We start from the raw sequence: 25,923 nt of genomic DNA on the forward strand, positions 1-25,923 counted from the left end.
CTCTAATCGGTTCTGTATACCATATCAAACATATGTGACATCACACACATTTGACAGTCTGTGTTCAAAACTGATTTTGTTTTTATAAAATATTCAGTTTATTCGGATGGACACTTGTTCTTTGATTTATAGTTTGTAAAATAGCATAATCAACTTTTACAAGTTCAACTTTGTTTTGGACTTGCTTTATGCACAACAAATGAAAGGTGCAGCATTTGTCAGAATGGAAAAAATTATTAATTTTTCTATATACCCAAATAATTTCCACTGAAATAAAAACTACGTGATAAAAAGAATCTCAAATGGGTAATGATTTAATAATAAATTTATGAAACTCATTGAATAACGTTAAGCTTTTGCTCAAAAAGGCTTGCAATAACTGGACTCATTTCATAAATTCATTATTAAATCATTACCCATTTGAGATCCTCTAATTAAAAAATTGGGATGAATCATTTTGAGAGTGTAAAGTTGTCTTCATTTGATGATTCCATTGGAATAATTGGCACTAAATTAAGAGTATGCATTTATTTCAATAGAGCTCTAGAGAACGAAAAAAAGAAATAGTTGCAGTTAGAAATACACATACATATTTTAATCTCAGAAATAAATTGCTGATTTAAGATTATTAGCTACACAGTATAATATGATTTAGATCTTGTTACCTGTACATCCACAGGATTTGTATTGGTGAATTTATGTGATACCTGTAATTGTGGGTCATTAGCTGTGTAACATTTCATTATATGTCACAGTGTATTATGCTGTCTTAGACCTCACTTGAAGAAATCCCAGTTTCTTCATTTAATAACAAGTCAGGTGCCAGTGTCACAGTTTTGAAGTAGAAATATCTAATGTCATGATACATAATAAAATTTGAAAGCTTAGTATCATGCTAGGTTTTGTGGCTCAGTTTAACAAACTGGATATTGTTTCCTATCAGAAGTAAATGGTATCTTAATGAAGCACAGCATGAAGAATCTTGCATTCACAACGAATTTGTATTCTGTTATGACTCTGTGATCACAAACTAAGTAATAGAACAAAAAGCAAAACCAACAAGTTTTGTAAAACTTAACAAACTATTTAATTATCAAAGTTATAAATGAAAATGTGAGAGGAACTTGCAGTATTATGAAGTGAATCTAAACTAGTCCTTATAAAGGTCTATAAAAGTCCTAATTGAATGAAAAGTTCTTATAAAGTTCAAAACTGGAAATGTCCTCCAAGAACTGGGTCAAGGTCAAGATGGCATTATCCAGAATTCTTTCAAATAATTTATAATGGTTCCAGAATTAAAATATTTTAGTCCAAATAATGAACATTTCTATTTTCAATGAACAGTCCAAACAAACATTTTCCTCTCAAATAGTATTTTAAGTACACTATAAAACACACCTACAGACTTACCACAGGAACACTATAAGTGTGAATGACTCCAAAATCTGAATGAAACTGATTGCTTTATTCTCTCATTATATACACCGTATATTGCAACTGTATTTTGCAATAGACCCCAGGTGACAGAATACACTATTTATTTTGCATTGCTTTGACCTATGCATGTGACCAAGCCCAACGAATGGGAAGTTAGATTTATTCTAGAAATGTTGAAACTCCATTCACCACTGAGAAATTAAGCCATAAGCACCATTTAAGTCTTATTATTAACATTATTATTAATAATTGTCAACACATCCATTTAACATCTATTTATAGATCCTATGCAAAATTATGATCTTAACAGATTCAAGTCACATTGGCAAAACAAAATAAAGATATTCTGTACACATTATAGCCATAAATAAAAATTATAAAAATTAGATAAAATCATGTACCAGGAGTTACAAAAGATATAGATATACATAACAATTCATAGAAGCTAAAAAAAATGTCTTTAATTATAACATAATTTTGTTTCTTTAGAGGGAAAAACAGAATTTAAAACAAAGTCCTATCATTACTGTAAGAATATTTCGGCTGTCATCCATCATTGTATGGTACATTAAACATTTATTCTCTAAAGGTCAGTTCCATTTGAAGAGCGGGTGGACACTGTCCTGGAATGGTTACGACTTCCAGAAGGAGAACGTCCAGACTTTATAACCCTGTACTTCAGTGAGCCTGATCACTGGGGACACGAGTATGGACCCTACAGTCAAAAGGTGGATGGTTTTCTCTTTATTGTTTATTTTTACCAGGGTTGCCTGAAGCAAATATTACTTCAGCAATTTTACTTTAGCAATTTGTATGGCCTCAAGGATATTGCTTTGCTGCTGTCCATCAGTCCGTACGTTCATCCACAATTTAGAATAAGTGTATTGTAAAAAGGTTTAAGGTAATGTTAGTTTTTTATATTAAGGTTAATGTTACAATATTTTACATTAAATGTAATGTTAGTTTTCTAGATGGAGATTAATGTTGCATTATTTTTAGATTAAAGTTAATATTACAGTATTTTAGATTAAGGGTATTGTTTCAGTTTTCTAGATTTAAGGTAATGTTAGTTTTCTAGATTTAAGGTAATGTTAGTTTTCTAGATTTAAGGTAATGTTAGTTTTCTAGATTTAAGGTAATGTTAGTTTTCTAGATTAAGGTTAATGTTACAATTTTCTAGATTAGGGTTAATGTTACAATTTTCTAGATTAAGGTAATGTTAGTTTTCTAGATTTAAGGTAATGTTAGTTTTCTAGATTTAAGGTAATGTTAGTTTTCTAGATTAAGGTTAATGTTACAATTTTCTAGATTAGGGTTAATGTTACAATTTTCTAGATTAGGGTTAATGTTACAATTTTCTAGATTAAGGTAATGTTAGTTTTCTAGATTTAAGGTAATGTTAGTTTTCTAGATTAAGGTTAATGTTACAATTTTCTAGATTAGGGTTAATGTTACAATTTTCTAGATTAAGGTAATGTTAGTTTTCTAGATTTAAGGTAATGTTAGTTTTCTAGATTTAAGGTAATGTTAGTTTTCTAGATTAAGGTTAATGTTACAATTTTCTAGATTAGGGTTAATGTTACAATTTTCTAGATTAAGGTAATGTTAGTTTTCTAGATTTAAGGTAATGTTAGTTTTCTAGATTTAAGGTAATGTTAGTTTTCTAGATTTAAGGTAATGTTAGTTTTCTAGATTTAAGGTAATGTTAGTTTTCTAGATTAAGGTTAATGTTACAATTTTCTAGATTAGGGTTAATGTTACAATTTTCTAGATTAAGGTAATGTTAGTTTTCTAGATTTAAGGTAATGTTAGTTTTCTAGATTTAAGGTAATGTTAGTTTTCTAGATTAAGGTTAATGTTACAATTTTCTAGATTAGGGTTAATGTTACAATTTTCTAGATTAAGGTAATGTTAGTTTTCTAGATTTAAGGTAATGTTAGTTTTCTAGATTTAAGGTAATGTTAGTTTTCTAGATTAAGGTTAATGTTACAATTTTCTAGATTAAGGTTAATGTTACAATTTTCTAGGTTAGGGTTAATGTTACAATTTTCTAGATTAGGGTTAATGTTACAATTTTCTAGGTTAGGGTTAATGTTACAATTTTCTAGATTAGGGTTAATGTTACAATTTTCTAGATTAGGGTTAATGTTACAATTTTCTAGATTAGGGTTAATGTTACAATTTTCTAGATTAGGGTTAATGTTACAATTTTCTAGATTAGGGTTAATGTTACAATTTTCTAGGTTAGGGTTAATGTTACAATTTTCTAGATTAGGGTTAATGTTACAATTTTCTAGATTAGGGTTAATGTTACAATTTTCTAGGTTAAGGTTAATGTTACAGTTTTCTAGATTAAGGTAATGTTAGTTTTTTAGATTAAGGAAAGTGTTACAGTATTTTAGATTAAGGTTAACGTTACAGTTGTTTTAGATCAAGGTTATTGTTACAGTGTTTAAAGTATTTTTAATGTTATAAAAAAATTCAAATCAAGGTTAATGTTACAGTTTTCTAGATTACGGTTAATGAAAGTTTTTTAGATTAAGGTTAATGTTACAGTTTTCTAGATTAAGGTTAATGAAAGTTTTTTAGATTAAGGAAAGTGTTAACAGTATTTTAGATTAAGGTTAACGTTACAGTTTTTTAGATCAAGGTTATTGTTACAGTGTTTAAAGTGTTTTTAATGTTATAAAAAAATTCAAATCAAGGTTAATGTTAGTTTTCTAGATTAAGGTTAATGAAAGTTTTTTAGATGAAGAAAAGTGTTACAGTATTTTAGATTAAGGTTAACATTACAGTTGTTTTAGATCAAGGTTATTGTTACAGCGTTTAAAATAATGTTAACATTAAAAAAAATTCAAGTCAAGGTTAATGTTAGTTTTTTAAATTAAAGTTAGTGTTACAGTATTTATGATTAAAGTTAATGTCATGGTATTTTAGATCAAGGTTACTATTACAGTTATTTTAGAATACTTGCAATGCCAGTAGCAGGTACAAGAAAGTAACATTTCCATTGGTCAGAATGTTACCACGTGATCAAAACGAATTGCGTTCATTTCTGTATGAACTGTAAGGAGAACTACTTTTTGACTTCTATAAATAGAGTCATGTGTACAGCATAAGATAAACACCGCCAGTTAAGGCAGACATGAAGTAAGCATTAAAGAAATACAACATTCTAACAAACAAACAAAAAATAATTGAAAAAATGTGGCTTCCATTGGTTGAAGGACTGGTATTATGATGACCTTATTGCGATCAAGCTGGACATCCCAAGTGCTATAAATAGCTACGTAACAGAAAAACCACAAACATGTATTACTACGATCAATTAAGATTTCTGTTTTTTAATGATGCAAACAAAATAACATAATAAATAATTAAAATTTCAATTATAACAGTTTAACGTTGTTTTTTCTGAGTTCATCGTGGTATAAACTGTCAGTTGCCGACTCACACAGCTTACATAACACCCTTCGGGCGTTATTTGCCATGTGAGTCGGCAACTGACAGTTTATACCACGATGAACTCAGAAAAAACAATGTTAAACTCTTATTTAATGTTAATGTTAAAATTTTTGGCAGATTAAGGTTAATGTTAAAGTTAATTAGATTAAGGATTATGTAATTCTTTTAGATTCATTTCAATGTTACAGTTTTTAGATCAAGGTTGATGTTACAGTGTTTTAGATCAAGGTTGATGTTACAGTTTTTTATGATTAAGGGTGATGTTAAATAATTTTAAATTAAGGTTATTGTAATTTGCAGTGTTTTAGATCAAGGTTAATGTCAGTTTTTAGATTAAAGTTTATATAAAAATTATTTGATAACGGTAATGTTACAATTTATTAAATATAAGTTAATGTGTTATAGATTTGTATGTTAATGTTAATGTTGCAGTTTGCTAGATTATGGATAATGTTACAGTTGTTTTAGATCAAGGTTAATGTTACAATTTTAGATTAAGGTTGGTTACTGTTACAGTTTTCTAGATTTAAGGTTAATGTTACAGTATTTTAGATCAAGGTTAATGTTAGAATTTTTTTATTAACCCTTTACTGGCTGCAAGCACCTTTGGATGTCTCTACTCCATTCGCATGGAAGCACCTTTGGACGCCTTTACTCCATTCACATGGAAGCGCCTTTTGACCCCTGCTGTAAACATCAGCCATTTTAGGTGGGTTTTCGTAGTGCCACCTTTGGAGAAAACCCTCTATTAGATACTTCATTCATTTCTGCATTTGACCATTACATCAGATCACTTGGTCACTCTTTATGCTCTGGTCAAAATCTGCTGTTTAAAGTAATGGGGGCTGGTAGCTTCTCGTGGGTTGGTGGTTCATTCCAGGGTTTTCCTGGGTTCTTTCTCCACCATTAATACTGGATGCCATGTATTGCCTATCTTGCGGTGAAAAATGGCATTAAACCCCATTACAACAACAACAATAAAGTAATTGGGTCATATTCTCCACTCTCCAAAACGGAGGTCACAGATTTTGTTCAGTACCTACGAAGTTTTCATGATTAAAATCACAACAATGAAAGCTTCAATAACTTATGTAAAGGCTCTGATATTGATGTAGGCAGCAATTAGTTTTTATAAATTATCAAATTCAGATGACTTAATGATGTAGATGTGGAAAAAATACTTGTAAATTTCAAGTATGAGAAATGGTAACTATGGTTGGTCACACGGCTTCACTGACTTGACGGGGAATGAGTTCTCTAAAGAGTTGAAAGCACATTAAAATTCTTCCATAAAAAATAATTACACAGCTATAATGATTGGACTTTGCTCTTAAAGTTTTCCATACATAATAGATGTGTACCAAAAATGTAAAATGGTTAAAATTGCTGTTAAACGTAACATAAACTACATTGCTTAACAGTTAACGGCATGCCTGTGTGTATGGAATCGAATAGGTAATAGGTGTTCTATTTATAGCACACTGCACTGTGTAACTTTGCTACATGTGTATCAAAGGCCTAAAAATGAGGTAAAGGGTTAAGTTTAATTTAACAATTTTTAGATTAAGGGTAATGTTACAGTATTTTAGAAAAAGTTTAATACTTAAAGATTTTTAGATTAAAAATGATGTCACAGTTTTTAGATTAATAGCAATTAAAGTATTTTTGATCAAGCTTAATTTTACAGTTTTTTAAATGAACATTAATGTTTACAGTTTATTAGATTAAGGTTAATGTTACAGTATTCTAGATAAAGTTAGTGTTACAGTTTTTTAGATTCAGGTTAATGTTACAGTTTATTAGATTCAGGTTAATGTTATAGTTTCCTTGATTCGGGTTAATGTTAAAGTTTTTCTTAAAATAAGGTTAATGTTACACTAGTATTTTAGATTAAACTTAATATTACATTATACTAGATTAAGGTTAATGTTACAGTATTTTAGATTAATGTTAATATTACAGTATTTTAGATTAATGTTAATATTACAGTATTTTAGATTAAAGTTAATGTTACATTTTTTTAGATTACAGTTAATGTTAGAGTACTTTTCTTGATTGTTAAAATAGAAGGCTTAACAATAATGGGAGTGTCTTGTTTTTGTGAATTTTGAGAGAGGCAGTCCACCTTTTGGACAATACATTCAACTGGAATATTTTTCCCGTTTCACAGACAGGTACCATTTATGCTTGCTTATAAGTTGAGTCTCTGCTTTTGCTATGAGTAATCAGTAGAACCAACAACATAGACCCTTGTCTGCTGGCACATTATACAATAGCAGATCATGGCCTATGTTGTTTGTAGTTGGACTCAATTTATAAGCATGTATATGCGGTATATTATGTTGTCATGAAAACAATATGGGTTTTTATATTATTCAGTGCATTATACATTTAGGTACTTTTAATCATATTTTTTACTTATGACAGGTTAATGAGATGCTGGAATCAATGGACAAGATAATATCTCAGCTTGTGAATGGGTTACACAATCAGAAAATGCTCCATTGTGTTAATACCATCATTCTGGCAGATCATGGTGAGTCATTTAAGTGTTCCTTCCATTCAGCAGTCAAATATCATTCTGGCAGATCATGGTGAGTCACCTAAGTGTTCCTTCCATTCAGCAGTCATCCATCATTCTGGTATATTGTGGTGAGTCACCTAAGTGTTCCTTCCATTCAGCAGTCATCCATCATTCTGGTATATTGTGGTGAGTCACCTAAGTGTTCCTTCCATTCAGCAGTCATCCATCATTCTGGCAGATCATGGTGAGTCACCTAAGTGTTCCTTCCATTCAGCAGTCATCCATCATTCTGGTATATTGTGGTGAGTCACCTAAGTGTTCCTTCCATTCAGCAGTCGTCCATCATTCTGGTATATTGTGGTGAGTCACCTAAGTGTTCCTTCCATTCAGCAGTCGTCCATCATTCTGGTATATTGTGGTGAGTCACCTAAGTGTTCCTTCCATTCAGCAGTCAGTCATCATTCTTTACAGATCATGGTGAGTCACCTAAGTGTTCCTTCCATTCAGCAGTAATCCATCATTCTGGTATATCATGGTGAGTCACCCAAGTGTTCCTTCCATTTAGCAGTCATCCATCATTCAGACAGGTCATGGTGAGTCATGTAAGTGTTCCTTCCATTCAGCAGTCATCCATCATTCTGGCAGATCATGGTGAGTCACCTAAGTGTTCCTTCCATTCAGCAGTCATCCATCATTCTAGCAGATCATGTTGAGTCACCTAAGTGTTCCTTCCATTCAGCAGTCAGTCATCATTCTTTACAGATCATGGTGAGTCACCTAAGTGTTCCTTCCATTCAGCAGTAATCCATCATTCTGGTATATCATGGTGAGTCACCCAAGTGTTCCTTCCATTTAGCAGTCATCCATCATTCAGACAGGTCATGGTGAGTCATGTAAGTGTTCCTTCCATTCAGCAGTCATCCATCATTCTGGCAGATCATGGTGAGTCACCTAAGTGTTCCTTCCATTCAGCAGTCATCCATCATTCTAGCAGATCATGTTGAGTCACCTAAGTGTTCCTTCCATTCAGCAGTCATCCATCATTCTGGCAGATCATAGTGAGTCACCTAGGTGTTCCTTCCATTCAGCAGTCATCCATCATTCTATACAGATCATGGTGAGTCACCTAAGTGTTATTTCCATTCATCAGTCATCCATTATTCTTTACAGATCATGGTGAGTCACTTAAGTGTTCCTTCCATTCAGCAGTCATCCATCATTATTTATAGATCATGGTGAGTCACCTAAGTGTTCTTTCCATTCAGCAGTCATCCATCATTCTTTACAGATCATGGTGAGTCACTTAAGTGTTCCTTCCATTCAGCCATCGGAGAAATTAATAAGGGACCATGGGTCATGACCAAAAGTAATGGTTTGCATGTACTTTTTTAAATTTTTTATTTAGCTCAATCGGTCATAGACCAGTTGAGTTTATGGAATTGCCTGTTGTCTGTCTGTCCCTTAATACAAGTTTGTTATCAGTACTCCTCCTAAACTACTGTGAAAATTGGTCAAAAATGATAATCATACTTCTTGAAAATTCAGTATGACTACCATGCTGGCCATCATTAAAATCTTGATGTTGCTACTTTAACCAAAGAGATGACCACCTGGAAATTGATTTTCACTAAAGGCTGCTTATAATATCTAGATACTGCTGTGATGATGCCTGGTATAAGACCTCAAATAAGATGGACATGGTGTCAATCTTTAAAGGCATGTTATCACTATTTCTCTTGTTGTTGTTGTTGTTGTTGTTGTAGGGTTTAATGCCATTTTTCAGAACACGATTGGCTATACATGGCGGCCTGTATTAATGGTGGAAGAAGAACCCGGGAAACCCCGGAAAGAACCACTGGCCCACGGGAAGCTACTGGCAAGCTTTCTTACATACCCACATTAGCTGAATCCGAGACTTTAACCCACACAGACAGGTGAGATGGCAGTGATCCGTAACAGAGAGCACTTTAGACCACTCAGCCATTCGGGGGTCCCTGCTATTTCTCTTGAAGGTATGTCTATTAATATGGGATTTTTGCTAAATTGCTTCTTACTATAGGTAGTTGGCCCTGGGGGAACATTATGCTGCTTTAACTTTCCAGAATGTGAAAATTTATTTTACTATAACAGATGGCCATCTTGAGATGGTTGGGGGGGTATTTTTGAGCTATACAGATTGTAGTCCACTTCTTCCTCCATCCTTCCATTAGCAGAAGTTTGTTTTACTCTTTCTGGAGCATTGCCAGGAAACTTGACACATGCTTACCTGTATCTAGTTCATCTGAAATAAAATTGTTCCCTGCTGACACTTTGAAAATCTTTGTGTCTGTTTCTTCAGAACGGACACAGGGTTTTTACTAAAACACTATAGTAGTATGTAGCTGATTCTAATTGAAAATGCAGTTCAGCTGAAATAAAAATAGTCCATCAAATCTTGGTCACTGTGACATAATTGGAACACTTTAGTGATCTTTGTATTTTCATTGGTTTGTTGGATGGCTGAAAATAATTTGTGGATGCAATTTGATTCAAAAGTAGGTCAATTTTATCGTGCTTTCATGCTTGACTGACTTGTTTTGTCTTTTACTCTTTGTTACATGACCAATATTTTAGACCCTATTTCAACTACATTCATGAAAATTGCATATGGAAACATATTAAGGTGAGTCTTTTTACAATATCAAAACTAGATCATTTTGGCCTAATTTTCATGCTTGACTGACTTTTGCATTTTCAGCCATCCATTTGTTACATCTTTATTATCTTAGACCTTATTTCACCTTCACTTATCAATATTGACAATTATGTAGATGCATCTCAAAAAGAGTAATTCATCCATACCAAAAGTAAGTTACTATTGACCTATATCTCAGGCTTGAGAGACTCTTAGTTTCCTCTGTAGGCTACTCTAAATGTGCTTGTATTGGTGACAAGATTTACGTTCACAACTAAAACCTTGTTCTTAAGGTATGAAGTATGGCTATATTGGTCAGAAATATTGATTTTTAATTTTTTGGATGAACTCATTTGTTAATTTTATTTATACAGATTACTGGGAGAGGTTTCGGAAGCATTATAATATTGGGATTAACTTGTTAATTTTTGTTGTACAGGTGAAGCCATGGCATGAGGATCTCTTCAAGCATGCGCAATTAGTTCAAACCTAAACAAAGAACCAGAAAAACCCTTAAAGTTAAGCAGGCATCAATTCTTTATAAAATTAGAAATTGTTTGGAAATTTCACTATGATAAGAAACAAAAACATTGCAGAACAAACAAAAGAGTTGTCTCTGAGTCCTAAAAGTATTTTATCACCTGTAACATGTCATATGATAGGATATCAATAATAAAAGAAAACAAATCACAGTTAAAATATTGTAGTGATATGAAAAAATACTTGTGCATGCCAGCCCATACAAAATTTTACATATGGATTTAATATGGAATCCATACTTACTCAAACAGAAATATCCACATGGTCATTTGTATTTTAAAGCTGAACTACTCTTATGGATTTCAGTGTTTCTCCTTCAAATATGTTCCCCGATCACATTAACGTTAGGGATATAAGCCTGCTACCTCTCGAATCCAGCCCTACTAAAAGACGAAAATTTGTCTTTTTGGTCTATCTCATATAGACCAAAGGACAATAACTCTTGCCCCTTACCTCCCCTTGCCACCGCCAGGTGTCACTAGTTTTTAAGCTTCGCTTGTACGGATAACACGTACATTATACCTCCAAACAATCCAAGCCATCTTAGCATTAAATTGGACCATCCGAAGTTAAATTTGGATTTATTGCGTTGGACAATCATTCTTCTACAGGTTGTATACATTATTTTAACAATTTTTTTTTCAAAATTGAGTAACTTTGTCACCCTTACGGATTTTGTTTACTGAAGACCTTGTTACACATGCTATCGTGGAACCCGTGTTGTCAATTTAGAGTTAACGCCACACTGACTAATTTCGCTTACTCCATTAGTAACGGTTGTGGTATTAGCGAATTAATAACATGCTGAATTGCTAATTTATGCTTTGTTTTCTTTTCTTGTGTCGTTTCAGTAGAAATGTCAACCAAATGCATGAAATGCAAAAAGTTCAAAGCAAAAGAAGACAACCATGACTCTTGTATTGTATGTACCAAGTGTACATCATCTATACCATGCAGCGTGTGTAATACTTGGACAGAGCAAACGTGGGCTGATGTAGTCCAGAAGGATGCAAAAGGGAGGGATAGACGGAATAAGTCGAAGAAAGATAGCATTGATATCCTCAGTATACATCCGAAGACAGCCTCCATTGCGAGCCTTGTGGGGGATGTTGGGGTCCCCCCTCCACCTAAAGTTCGTCGTTTGCAACCGTCAGCCACAGTAACATCAGCGGCAATGGAGGAAAATAATGTTGACAGGGTACAACAGTCCAACTTTGAACAGATGCATCGTTTGGTCCAGGAAATGACGATGCAGCTATTGACATCATTGGGGGAATGTTCCCTCAATTTTAGGCTGCCCAGTGGGCGTAAGTTCCCCCGCATGTCCAAGCATGGCTTCGGGCCTGTAAGTCAGGACGCATGGGGATTTTACCGGATCCATCGGATCCATATCTTTATACAACCTCTACGTCACCGGCCGTCCAACTGTCCCAGCATGGGGACCCTAATGCTAAAATGGTCCGACCAAACATGACTTACGGGGATTTTAGTGATAAATCCATCTGTCAAGCTGTACCGCCGGCAACATACCATTACTATGGCGGAGATTTTATTGAGAAATCTGTCCATCCAGCCAGGCCATTGGAGCAGCCGGTACTGGTGATAGCAGGACCGTCGCCAACATTCAGACCGACCACAAGCCAGACAAACCATCTGGCAGGGCCGTCCGTCCATATGTTCACGGCTTATCCACAAGAGAGAGTTAGTGACAGTGTTAATGATGATGGAATCATGTCATCTATTCCACCTGGTATGCTCTATCCAGAAATGCAAGCTATTACAGAACATGACTTGGCACACAGTGAGGGTGATGAAACTCCTGCAAATCAGCCGTACACAGATATAACCATGGAACGGACTGAGTTTGGCTTCAAGGCAGCAGTGGAAGAAATTTATAGGGTGTTGGCAACTTCAGAATGCCCTCCACCTCCTACCGCCACTCAAGACTACAAAGTTAAGGCGTCTGTAGATCTTGACGGGGAGGAAGAGACGCCATCCTTCCGGCTCCTTGCCCGGTTGGCAAAAATTAAGGAGATCAGTGATCATCTATCAGGACGAATAGGTGATCCGGGGAATGCTAAGGCGTTCTTTTCAGAAAGCCAAGTACCAGCGACGTTCTCGTGTTGCTGGTACAAAACTCATTCAGACACCTTCAGTACAGATCTTCCAGCCCTGGACAAAAATATGGCAGCAGTTCACATGTCCGCTCCACTGTTTTACAAAGTGGACAAAAATGTGTTCCATGCCACGTCAAAGCTAGTCCGGAACATAGTCGCTACGTCTTCAATGTTAGACTTGGCTCCATTAGCCATTTTCCGACTCGCAGAAAAATCTGACAATGACCACGCTTGGGAAGTGACGGCCTGGATTGCTAGAGTTATTAACAGGGCAGCTCACCATTCCATGGCTAATGTGTTGACTGCTTCTGCCAACTTAGACCTGATATGACGTGATGCATGTCTGCGGTCGATGTCGCTCAATCCCCATCATACTCTGGCTTTACGGATGACTCCGTTTGGGTCACCTTTACTCTTTGGAGGAAAAATTGAAGAAGTTCAGAAGCAGGCAGCTCAGAAACTGCCCCTCCAACTCGCCATCCAACCCTCGCAGGCGTTTAGAAAAAATCAGCCCCTGCCACAGCAGAGGGATGATTGGTGGACCAGGGACAAGTGATCCTTACAATCAAATGTGCAGTATAGATCCCAACCCAATGGCAGGAGACAACAGTCTAATCAAGCTAGGAGGCAACCATACAGAGGCGGTAAGAAACAAAGTTTCTCCGTCTTCAAGCCTCCTAACTCTACAAATTGACATACCCTCTCCACCACTCGTGGACAGCCTACCTGTGGACGGCCGCCTCCTGCAATTTCAGGACCACTGGACCACCTTTTTTCCTCCGAACGATTGGGTGATCCAGGTCATTTCGGAGGGGCTTTGGATTTCATTTATCCAACCACCTCCCTTGTCCTCCTCTCCCCTCTTCATGGATGTACCGTCCAATCGGAAGAAGGATACCTTTCTACAACAGGAGATACGGTCGCTCATAGAAAAACGGGCGGTGGACATTGTGAAAAAACCGCCGGGGTTTTATTCCAGGCTGTTTCTTATCCAGAAGGCAAATGGCAAGTTGAGGCCGATCATCGACCTGAGTTGCCTCAACCAATACATTTTACCACCGAAATTCAAGATAGAAATGACGAGATCAATCCGTCTTTCGGTGGAGATTGTGAAAAAACCGCCGGGGTTTTATTCCAGGCTGTTTCTTATCCAGAAGGCAAATGGCAAGTTGAGGCCGATCATCGACCTGAGTCGCCTCAACCAATACATTTTACCACCGAAATTCAAGATAGAAATGGAGAGATCAATTCGTTTTTCCATCAGGCGGGATGAGTATGCCATCAGTCTAGATATGACCGACGCATATTTTCACGTTCCTATCCACCCCACGTCACGGAAATTTCTCCAATTCGCTTACTGCGATGCGGTTTATCAGTTCCAGGTCCTATCCTTTGGCCTCAACATCAGCCCTTGGGCTTTTAACAAGGTTATGGATTGCATCGTCACCCTGTTCTGCTAGACGTCATCTACAGGGATGGCATTGTACTTGGACGACGTCCTCCAGAAACATATGGTAAGTTCTGTTCTGCTCAAAGGCAGAAACGATCTTTTAGCACTTTTAGATCATCTAGGCTTTCTCGTGAACTGGAAAAAGTCCGATCTCCATCCATCCCAGCGTTTTGTCCATCTAGGTATGGAGCTTCTCACCAATCTGAATCTGGTATGGCTTCCTTACGCTCGCGTAATCTGGATCGTCGAACTCGTCAAGTCCGTTTCCAACAGGACGTGGATTTCAGCGAGAGAATTCTTGCAACTCCTCGTGTTATTCAATGCAGCGGCGGACTTGATCCCACTTGGCCGTCTTTTTATGCATCCCTTACAAATGACGTTACTGGCACAATGGCGCCCCTTTTCAGGTCCCCTCAATCAAACAATAATGATCATGCCCGAGATACAATCGTTCCTGCGTCAGTGGCACAACCCCGGTTGGCTGTCCACGGGGATTCCTCTGGAGATGCCCCAAGCGGAGATAACGGTATATACCGATGCCAGTACCTACGGTTGGGGTGCCCACCTGTTGCCAGACTTCGCTACAGTCAGTGGCACATGGGAGCCAGGGGAGAGGCCTCTCCACAACAACCTTTTAGAAATGAGGGCTGTCATCAATGCTTTTCATTTCTGGAAGGATCAACTCTCAGGAAAAACTGTCCTCATTATGTCAGACAACTCTGTGGTGGTGACTTACCTCCTCAAACAAGGGGGCACCAAATCACCAGACCTGTGCATTTTGATCTGGCAGTTTCTATGTTGGTGCGACAACCTCCACATCAACGTACAAATCAGACACATTCCCAGCAGACTCAATGTCTTGGCCGACACTCTATCAAGGAAAGGTCAAGTCATTCAAACGGAATGGTCACTCCATCAATCAGTCTTTCTTTGGATTTGCATACTTTGGGGGCGCCCGATGATCGATCTTTTTGTGACAAGGTGAAATCGCAAGTTGCCCACATTTGTCTCTCTGGTTCCAGACCCAGAGGCTTGGGCCATGGATGCTCTGTCAATCAGCTGGGAGGGGCTGTGGGCATTCGCCTACCCTCCCACGGTTTTGGTACCGAAAATAATCCAGAGGTTAAGGGGTCAGAACTGTCGGATGATTCTGATTGCCCCTCTCAGATGGAACAAGTCCTGGGTCACCAATCTACTTGATCTAGCGATAGATCTACCCAGGAAGATTCCAACCAGCCCAAGTCTTCTCAAACAACCGCTGTCACAGGTGTTCCAGTACAAGAGCCAAGCGTGAAGAAGAAGACGGTCCGGGCAGCCTTGTGAGACAAACAATTTAAACCTTCGATTGTGGAGAGAATCTCAAGAGTAAGAAGGCCCTCCACTCTGAAGGCTTATGAGGGAAAGTGGCGTGTTTTCAGGGACTGGTGCCATATCAATAACATCGTTCCTTTGAGTGTCTCAATCCCTCAACTGGCTGACTTTTTTCTCTGGCTTTTCGAGGAGAAACAGTTGGCCCCAATTACTATCAAAGGCTACCGCTCCATGATATCAGACACATTCCGCCATCATGGTAGATGTGATATTGGGCATAACAAAGATCTATCAGATCTTTTAGCCAATTTTGATTTCAATCGACCAAAATCCCTCACCCTGTTTAAAAAATGGAATCTGTCCTGGGTTTTAACATTGCTCAATTCAGACAAATTTGAACCTTTAGCCCACACTTCATTAAAGCTACTATCATACAAAACATGTTTCTTGATAGCCTTAGCTTCAGCATGCAGGGTGAGTGAGTTACATGCCCTTTCCAGTGACCCGAACTTTCTTCAATTCAGATCAGATGGTTCGGTGGTCCTCCTGACGCAACCAGGCTTTGTAGCCAAAAATAGGTTACCATCCATTGGCAATCAAAGAATCGTCATTCGCTCGCTCTTTTCCATAGACAAGTCAAGAGTCGCTCGCTCTTTTCCATAGACAAGTCAAGAGCAGCAGCCATGCAAGATCCTGTTCGTGCACTCAAGCACTTTTTAAAATGCACAGAGGCATGTTGGGACACACGTAAGCGCCTCTTTCTTCCGGTCAAAGCTGGTAAACAGGATATCACCCCTCAAGCCCTTGCTTCATGGCTGAAGTGGGTTATACGCTCAGCGTACTCTGAGGTCTCACAAGATTAGAGTCACCTCATGAAGATTATGGCTCATGAGATTAGAGCAATCTTGGCGAGCCTGGCATTCAAACGCAATGTTTCAATCTGAAATATAATAGAAGCTGTTGGCTGGCATGCAGAGTCAACCTTCTCCAGTTTTTATCTCAGAGATTTGGCTTCGCAGAGGCAAACCTTGAATCTGGTAGGTCCGGTGTCAGCAGCCCAGATGACCACCAGACCCATTTAAAACAATTAGCACAGCCTATCAGTTTCACTGGATTTGCCAGTGAAATTTCGCAGGTAAGAAGATTTCAATAACTATCTTCTTAACCGTATATAGGGGTCACATATCACATGACCCTAGGCTGTGTTGCTGATGAAATTAGGAGAACGGGTTATCGTTCAAATGGGGAATCCAGCCATCATTCCCTAGAAGGTACTCAGGGTGGAGGTAGGATGCTCAGCATTCCCTCCTCCTATTACCTATTCTCCTAACGTTAATGTGATCGGGGAACGTATTTGAAGGAGAAAGCAAATTTTTAGTAAATTGTGTTTCTCCGAAAATACTTACCCGATCTCTTTACTTAAAAACCCTCCCAACCACCCTGCCATGCGAGCATCCTCATATAATATATATCACTCAGTTTAAAAAACTAGTGACACCTGGCAGTGGCAAGGGGAGGTAAGGGGCAAAGAGTTATTGCCCTTTGGTCTATATGAGATAGACCGAAAAGACAAATTTTGTCTTTTGGTAGGGCTGGATTCGAGAGGTAGCAGGCTTATATCCCTAACGTTAATGTGATCGGGTAAGTATTCTCGGAGAAACACAATTTACTAAAAATTTGCTATCCATATGGAAATGTTATGGATTCCTTATGCACTCCATATGGAAAATCCCATGGAATATGCAAATTAGTCAATGAGATCTGTAGGTTGTCCATATGGAATAAAATTAAAATTCCATATGAAATTTAGCAATAACCTATATGAAATTTGTGATTAATCCATATGGAGTTTGGCAATAGTCCATATGGAATTTGTGAATAGTCCATATGGAATTTTTAAATAGTTCATATGGAATTTGTAAATGTTCCATATGGAATTTGTAAATAGTTCATATGGAATTTGGTAATAGTCCATCCCGTATGAAATTTTCCAGGCATACTTAAGGCAGATTTCAGACAGATATTTAAAGCACTTTCTGCCTAAACCAAAAAAATCTGCTTCAGATTTCTTTTCAACTGTATAATGATTCTTAGACATTATTGGGAATCGATGATAAATGCTCATAATAATTTTTTAAGTGGATCATATATTTTATATTGACAGACATTATCAAACATGATTTAGGTTTCTGTTGTCCTCATTTTCTTTCTTGCATTCAAAACCTAATCCATGATGGCATCACTTAAGTCTTTTTCATTTCACTGAAAAGTTTTGGTGAGATTTCACAAATATTTTGACCAAAACTTTCATTGAAATTGGGGTAAGATCTCACTGAAATATTTGTGAGGTTTCACAAAAAACTCGACTAAAACTTGTGTAAGATTTCACTAAATTTTTGATCATTATGTAGTATTTTACTGAAGTTTCAGTAGTATTTCAGAAGGTTTTTAATTAACAATGGATATAAATTAAACAGGACTTTATTAACCAAGGTGATATTAAGTGTGTGTGAAAAAAAATATATAGATGTTGTAATTATATGACATCCAAGGCAAGAGATTTAAGGGAGTTAATAATACTAATAATAACAACTTTGTTTAGAAAAGGTTACTCAGTTAGTTACAGAACTAATCTACCTTGAGGCCTTCTATCTGTTCTGTACAATATATACAGTATATATAACGTGATGTGAAGAATATGGCTTGACACTAATTAAGTGATTCTAAAAATCAAAGTATCAAGCCTGGAACATATGTACAGGCATATGTGAACATATAAACATACATAAAATATTATCCTGCATTGAAAAATTCAACTGTGAAAATTATACAATATTACAGAAAAGCATCCATTTGAGATATTGATTATGAAAAGAAGAATTGCGAGGAGCCTGCTTTATGTCAATGTTGTACTGCAGACTTGATTTTTGATTAATGTGTGAACTATGATGCTGTTGTGGTCTCTTGAATTAGTCCTTGTTCCATAAGCAGCCATGACAAATGATTATCATGATATAATTACTCTTATTTTGCACTGAATTCTAACACACCTAAAATATTTTGATAAAATACATAATAATGTCTCATGATATTGAAAGATGATTCTACTTGTGGGCCAAGAAAATTCCGCAAAGATATGACTATATTTTATTGACATGAATATTTGGCAACAATTCCCACCAGTGATCTTTACGTTGTCCCTCCTTAAGTTCATTCTGAAAGTTGATCAGTTTTGAGTTATTAACTTTGAAATCATCCTGGTTCAACTCCTTGTCCTATTTCGCATGTTAGCTGCTACTGTAAAGCTCTTTATGGCACAAAAAGCAAAAATGCTAGTCCTGGTGTTCGGTTTTCATACAGATTGACCAATTATGTTCCCAGCGACGTTGCATTCAAGCTATTCTTATTGCCGCACATTTTTCAAATGGTTATTCAATCTCGTATCTCACTCAGAAATTTTAATCACCATGTTTAGCAAGCATGCTCATTCCCATCAGTTTCCATTACTCAACAATTCGTTGGGCAAATAAAAAAAATTTGATCAATCAGAAAACTCTTTACAGCGATCATCTTGTAAATAATAAATGGAACGAATACTTACTAGAAAGCTCATCGCAGAATGGGATTGGATAGAGCATTATTTAAAAAAAGGTTTTGCAGATGATATTAAAAATTGGTCCACAAGGAAAATCTGATTCAGGTCAGGAGAAAAGTGAAATTCTGTTTTAAAATGGAAAACAAGAAAACTTGTTTGAGGGCAGTTAAATTCAGTTTAAGTTATATAAAAAAATACAACAACAATAACAAAATTTTTTAAAAAGAAATATAACAAGGAAAGATGTGGAAAGAAGTTATTGTGCCCAAAATAAACAATAATATTACAGCTATCAAAAACAGTAAATATAAATGCTGCTGAAAATCATTCAAATTGTTCAAGAAACAAAAAATAAATTTTATTATATCTTATTGATATTTTTTATTGAAATGTAGGTAATATTACAATCACAAAATATCACTATATTTTCAGAATTTTTGACAAACTCTCAGTGAAATTTCAATCACAAAATTTCACTGATATTGTCACACACACACAGACATACACACACACACGATAAGGGAAACAATGACGGTGTTGCCATTACAAGCGAAAGGAGTAAGGTCAAATACACAGAGTTTTAGAACTCTACTTGGCACTAAACAAGTATCATTTTCATGGTACAATCAAAGCAATTGTCAAGTTGAAAACAATGTGAGTGCTGCATTTTACAAGCCCAGGGCTTATTTGCCCACATGCACTGTGGGATAATTTGAGACATATCACTTGGAACTTATGTTTTTTAATAGAAAAAGAAAAGGTAAATTAAAATAAAACTTTTTTTTGTATCAAACAATGTTTTTAGAGCAAAACACAAAATTTAATACAAATACAGGTTGTTTGGGTTTGCACAAAAATGGAAGCAAAAGGCTTACTAGTAAAACAGCCATGGTACACAGCGTTGATGGACACATCACTTTCCAGCATGTGCTGTTTAATTTACCCATAAAATTTTGAAATTACTAGGATCAAAATGTCTGTAAATGCAAATATTAGGGAATGAATACTGTCATGAACTAGATAAACAGCGCATACCATACTGAATAGTAGCATGAAAATGTGAAAATATTTTATATTTGTATTTTATTGCAGAAATGTAGAGTTTCCAGTATTCCTCTGGATTTATCAGATCTTTTTTTATATGTTGGGTTTATGAGATGACCCATACTCGGCACAAATTGAATTTCCAGTAAAAACATGTTGACTTGTAAGTGAGGATGTATGTTGATAGGTGACACTGACGACTTTTTTGACTTTTTGTCTGTACCCTCATAAAAACTTTGAACAAGCACCATTCTGTTATATCAAAACGGATTTTGATTGAACAGATGGCATTGGATAGAGAATTCTATATCAAAAGATGTATTGTCAGGGGTTTTAGATTAAAGATACACAGACAAATTGGGAGTATTTTGGTTTTTCTATATTTTATTGGATTAGATAATGCTGCAACAAAATATTTAGAGTAACTGGTATATAGTTCCCAGAACAATGCATTTAGCAATGATATGAGCTTACCTTTCACAGAAAATAGAGACCATTGTCTGCAGAGATACCACTGTTCAAAAACTGCATTCAATTCAGGCTGTTGAATATTAAATGACCAGTTTTAATTAAACACGAGGAAGCTGTGGTATATCCTCCATTTAAAGATGTGTTAAACTTTTTGCAAATCCATTCCAATTAAAAGAATATGTCATTGTCATTGTCACACCGCTCCGGTGGCCTAGTAGTTAGAGCGTCCGCCTCGGATGCAGGAGGTCGTAGGTTCGATCCCCGACCGAGTCATACCAGAGACTTACAAAAATGGTACTGACATTTGCCTCGCTTGGCGTTCAGCATTAAGAGGTTAGTATTGGGACTGGTCGGCCTGGTGTCAGGATAATGTGACTGGGTGGGACATCATGCTACATGTCTGTGGCATGATGCCCTAGTGCTAGACATCTCTATAAACTGGCACATTGAAGACATCGTAGCGAAATGACTGAAAAATTGTTAAAGCTATGTTAAAAATCAAAATCACATCACATCACATTACATGTCATTGTCTAAAAGCAGGAGGGACAACTAGATTCTGCGGAACATTGACTCATTTTGAATGGAATGGAATCTCACTTGTAATCAGAACACTCTGACATACTATGCAAATGCCTGCTTTGTAGGAATGGAGGAGACATCCTGTGATAGACGTGTTATTCTGGACCAGTATATGGATATACGTAAAGTCCTGATCTATGACGGGACCACTGGACACATCAACACAAAGTATCACAAGAATGGATCTGTTGTTGTGAAGTCAGATTCGGGTAAGTTCATAAAATGGACATATAAGGATTGTGTTTTTATTAATATTTTAACACCTTTCAATTTCTTTCAGTTGATAAAGGCATTCCAGCACATTGATATTATTAGCTAGAACACTTGGTCTTTAGTTTCTTGAATTTCTGTGACCCCTTAGTGCAGTCGTTGTTGTTGTAGGGTTTAACGCCATTTTTCAGCACACAATAGGCTATACATGGTGGCCAGTATTAATGGTGGAGGAAGAACCCAGTAAAACCCCGGAAAGAACCACCAACCCATGAGAAGCTACTGGCAAGCTTTCTCACATACCCACATTGGCTTAATCCGAGACTCGAACTCACGCAGACAGAGGTGAGATGGCAGTGATCCGTAATGGAGAGCGCTTTAGACCACTCGGCCACTCAGGGCCCCCTTAGTGCAGTCACATGTGCCTTTGTAAGCACTGATTAAAAGCCAGTAGAACTTGATGTACAATAATAATAATAATAATAATTATGAGGACTTTATATAGCGCCTAATCTTTAGAAGCTCTAAGCGCAACAAAAAATAATCCACATCAAATATAGAGATTTAGAACCACTTTAATTACAAATGATGATATCAGGATACACATTTTAATTACAGATGATGATATCAGGATACACATTTTAATTACAGATGATGATATCAGGATACACATTTTAATTGGATTATTTAGTTTTCTGGAAAAATGTTTTACTTCAGATGCATCTGTTTGTCAATGCCATTGTCAATTTTGAAAAGTTTTCTCCTTTGTCTTTAATGTCAATAAGCCCACTCTGGATAAGCAAGTTTAATAACTTACCCATTGCTATTTCGTAGCTTTTACTTTTTTCATGTTGAAAACCTCATCCATTGAATACATCCTTGCACAGAGTGGAGAATTGTCAATAGACAAGGTCCACTTGTGCATTGCACATGCAGAACAGTCATCTTTTCCTAGGATGCATGTTAATAGCTGACACAACTATTCATCAAGGACCAGTAATATATTGCTCATTGCAAGTTTAAAACCACTGATATTTTCCCTTTAACAATTTCCTTTATGTTTCATTTCATCTGTCTTGTTTTCTGTTTAGATGCTGGTAAACCCTGCTCCTGTTAAGTAATTAGTTCTGAAAAGGACCTCCTAGGTTACCACATTGTATCCCACCCTTTACAAGTTAGGGTTCACCCATTTTATTTTAATACACAATAGGTTATGGGTAAGTCTGGTCTGTTAAGTAATAATGCAGCATTGGCCCTACCTCAGCTTAATAGGAATTTGTATTCCTTTACTTTAAATATTAATTGAAAACATAAACTCTGTGTTATTTCCAATTCACCATTGTTCATTGTGTAATATGGACTAATGAGATGCAGTCTTCCTTATCGTCTGAATTTTCAGGGTTTTCAAAGCTATAAGAAGCCCAATGTTAGAGGACAAGTTCTTCAGCTCAGAAAAACACTCTTTGGGTCACAGAAGCTTTTTCTGGTCAGTCTCTTTTGGATACAGATATGGCAGTTTCCCTTATTTGGAAATGAATGTTCAAGGAGTAAATTGTCTTCCCCCAGAAGGGAAGAGAAGTCGAACACCCCTCACAGTCACAGTAGTGTGATGCTGCCTTCCATGAGGAAGGAAGTGCACCACTCATGGTAGAATGTCACACCTTTCCAGTTGGTTGGAGCAGCACCACATCGTGATGAGTGATGAAGACAAACTAAGCTTTGAGATATCTCTGTCCATGTGACTGATCACTAACTAATAATCATCTTGTACTGGTTACCAACATTACACTGGTCATTACTTAGAGGCCCCATGGTGTGGGGATAGGGATCCAGCTGAGTTCCTGCATCTCCCCACTCTACCATCACACCCTGTACAGTATTGGGATTGTGTACAGCAGGTGTAGACTAGCAAATGGAATTGGATTGGTATCACCACTTTCTTCTTCAAAATATGTTATCCAGTCATAATACCCTAGGAGTACTCCTACTACATCACAAATTAGGCTAAAAATGTTTAGCTAAAAATCTAAATGTTATCTGCCTACTTGGGTGACAGTTATATAGAGTGATCTCACCTTGAAACTTTGATTAGAACCAAATTCTATGAAATCATTACTTACTTGAAAATTATAAGAAGTGCACACCCATTTGCAGAAGGGTACAGTCAAGATGGTCCTGAATGATCATGCTCCAGAATTCTACTCCTGAATCTTCCTGGCCACCAAGAAAATGGGGAAATTTCATATCATACTTGATCTGTCCATGTTAACTGTCTTCTTCTGGAGGAACATTTCAAGATGGAGAGCATGCCTGTTTGTACATCCTGATATTTCCTGCACATTAAAAATACCTCTGGCTTTGCTTGTACTAGGAAGTATTTTAATTCCAGGTTCTGCCATTCGGAATTGCTTTTGCATTCAAGTATTCACCTGAGTTATGGGAGTAGCATCTTACTTCTGATTACTGAGAACCTCGATTCTCCAGTACCTCAATGATGGCTGATCAACCAATGTTCTGGTTCAGTCCCTCCCATCAGGATCTGCTCCATTGTGGGTTCCCATCCCTGAGAAGTCTGAGCTAATTACATCTCAGGACTTTGTTCACATGAGAATGAGCTTTCTCATAAACCAGAATTTAGTCTATTTCCCAGTGGATTACATAGATCACATCCTGCTACTTTTAGAAGCACAATGAGCAAAACCATCATTTTCATCTTGAATTTGATTTTCCCTGTTGGGAACCTTGATTGCTGCTGCTGACTTGGTCTGCTTCACATCTTGATATGTGCCCTCTACAATTTATCCCTCTAACGAGGTGGAAACCACACAGGGTTCTCTATCAGCTCTGATTCCTATTGGACCAGATTTCATTGTCATTCACACTGGTGGATAAATCAGATGAGATTTCTGACTGGGGTCCCCGTGTATGTCCTCGACCCAACTCCTGTCTGTTTGCAGATTCAGGCTCTCATTTTGAGCTGGAGGACATTCTTCTGCAGGGTCGTTGGATGAATCGTACCTCTACATCAGTGCTGTCCAACCTGCAGCCCACAGGCCACATGCACCCAGCAGGCTGGTTTTAAATGGCCCACCAGAGCTGGAGCAGCTATATAGTCTTTGCTTTTCAGATTTCTGCTATGGTCCTCGGCTTCAAGAAAAACATTTTTCAGTGGCCAGTGGTGTCATAAAGGTTGAACAGCACTGCTCTACATTAACTGTCTGGTGGACTTGCATGTGACTTGCATGTCACCAGGCTCAATAATAGACATCTCTTCGGTGTTTCTCTAGTCTTGTACATTTAATTTTATTCAATAATATTGTTTTAAGAAGAAATAAATATATACTACTAAGATCAAGACATTTTCTTTCAACTAGTCTTAGCTTGTAGCTTTTCAAGTACACAATATAAGAGCAGACACTTCAGTTAAATAGTTATGTTCATTATGGAATGAAATGATTTTAAGTATTCATGACAGTAAAGTTGATCTAAAATTTGTTTTCCATTGAAATAAGTATATACTACTAAGATTCAAGGTTTTTTCTTTCAGCCAATATTATTTGTCATTCATCTGATACATCTGATGATATGATATGATTAACTTTAAAACAATGATGTAACACCTGCTATTAATATATTTGCCAAAACCTCATGTCTACTGTACAGTGTTAATGCCATCTAGCTTAAAGTTTTTAAATTGATGAAAAATCCCAGTCAGTTACAATAAAGAATGGTATAATTAAATTCACCCTGCATTTGAGGCCACTGCAGCCCGATGTTAAGAATGTGATTCTTGTTTTAAGTAAAAGTGCAAAATCACATACTTACGACTTCTAAACACTTTCTGTGATTAAACGAATGAACATCTGTAACATGGTGCAGTGAGTAATGTCATTTCTTTTTTGTCAGTTAAATATCTTGTCTTCCATTCAAAGCACTAGTTGCATGTGCTGATTATTAGCAACTAATTTATGTTGCAAATTTACTTGCAAGTATTTAATCCATTTGAAATCCAATATTTTCCAATACACGTACAAAACCGACAAACAAATATTATATACTTTATGGTATTGTTCCTTAGTTGATTTGCTTTCATAATTTAGGCTATTTGTTTTCCTTAATTGGATAGGTAAAATTTAACTTGCCAAAATTAGCATTTCTAAAATTACCATTGTATCAACCTGTGTCAGCTCCCATGTTGTATTCCTTGGGCAAGTCACTTTACTCCATTTGCCTCAGCACTAAGAACCTATTTATGTTGCGGTGCCATAAAACACCAATCCAGATAAAACAAACGAATCCTTCCAATGTGAGAAAGACAGCAAAGAACCCTTCCAATGTGAGAAAGACAACAAAGAACCCTTCCAATGTAAGAAAGACAACAAAGAACCCTTCCAATGTAAGAAAGACAACAGTTGAAAAATTTGAGTATGTTTATGTAAATACCAGCCATAGTGATCAAAATAACATACCATTAATGTTACTTATTGTGGTATAATGCAGATG

At 36.5% G+C, this 25,923-nt stretch overlaps 1 protein-coding gene across 1 annotated transcript in view; it reads left to right on the forward strand.

The window, feature by feature from the left end:
* The window catches only part of LOC149807809 (uncharacterized), a 243,214-nt gene that overhangs the window by 100,333 nt on the left and 116,958 nt on the right, over positions 1-25,923 (forward strand). Inside the window, exons 9-11 of the mRNA XM_089960550.1 lie at positions 2,027-2,165; positions 7,330-7,438; positions 21,276-21,419. Coding sequence (XP_089816676.1) covers positions 2,027-2,165; positions 7,330-7,438; positions 21,276-21,419 — 392 coding nt within the window. The remainder of the gene's footprint in view (positions 1-2,026; positions 2,166-7,329; positions 7,439-21,275; positions 21,420-25,923) is intronic.

The sequence above is a fragment of the Sinohyriopsis cumingii genome, chromosome 1 (assembly GCF_028554795.1).
Source record: "Sinohyriopsis cumingii isolate HCF-2022 chromosome 1, ASM2855479v2, whole genome shotgun sequence".
In the NCBI taxonomy this organism is placed as follows: domain Eukaryota; kingdom Metazoa; phylum Mollusca; class Bivalvia; order Unionida; family Unionidae; genus Sinohyriopsis; species Sinohyriopsis cumingii.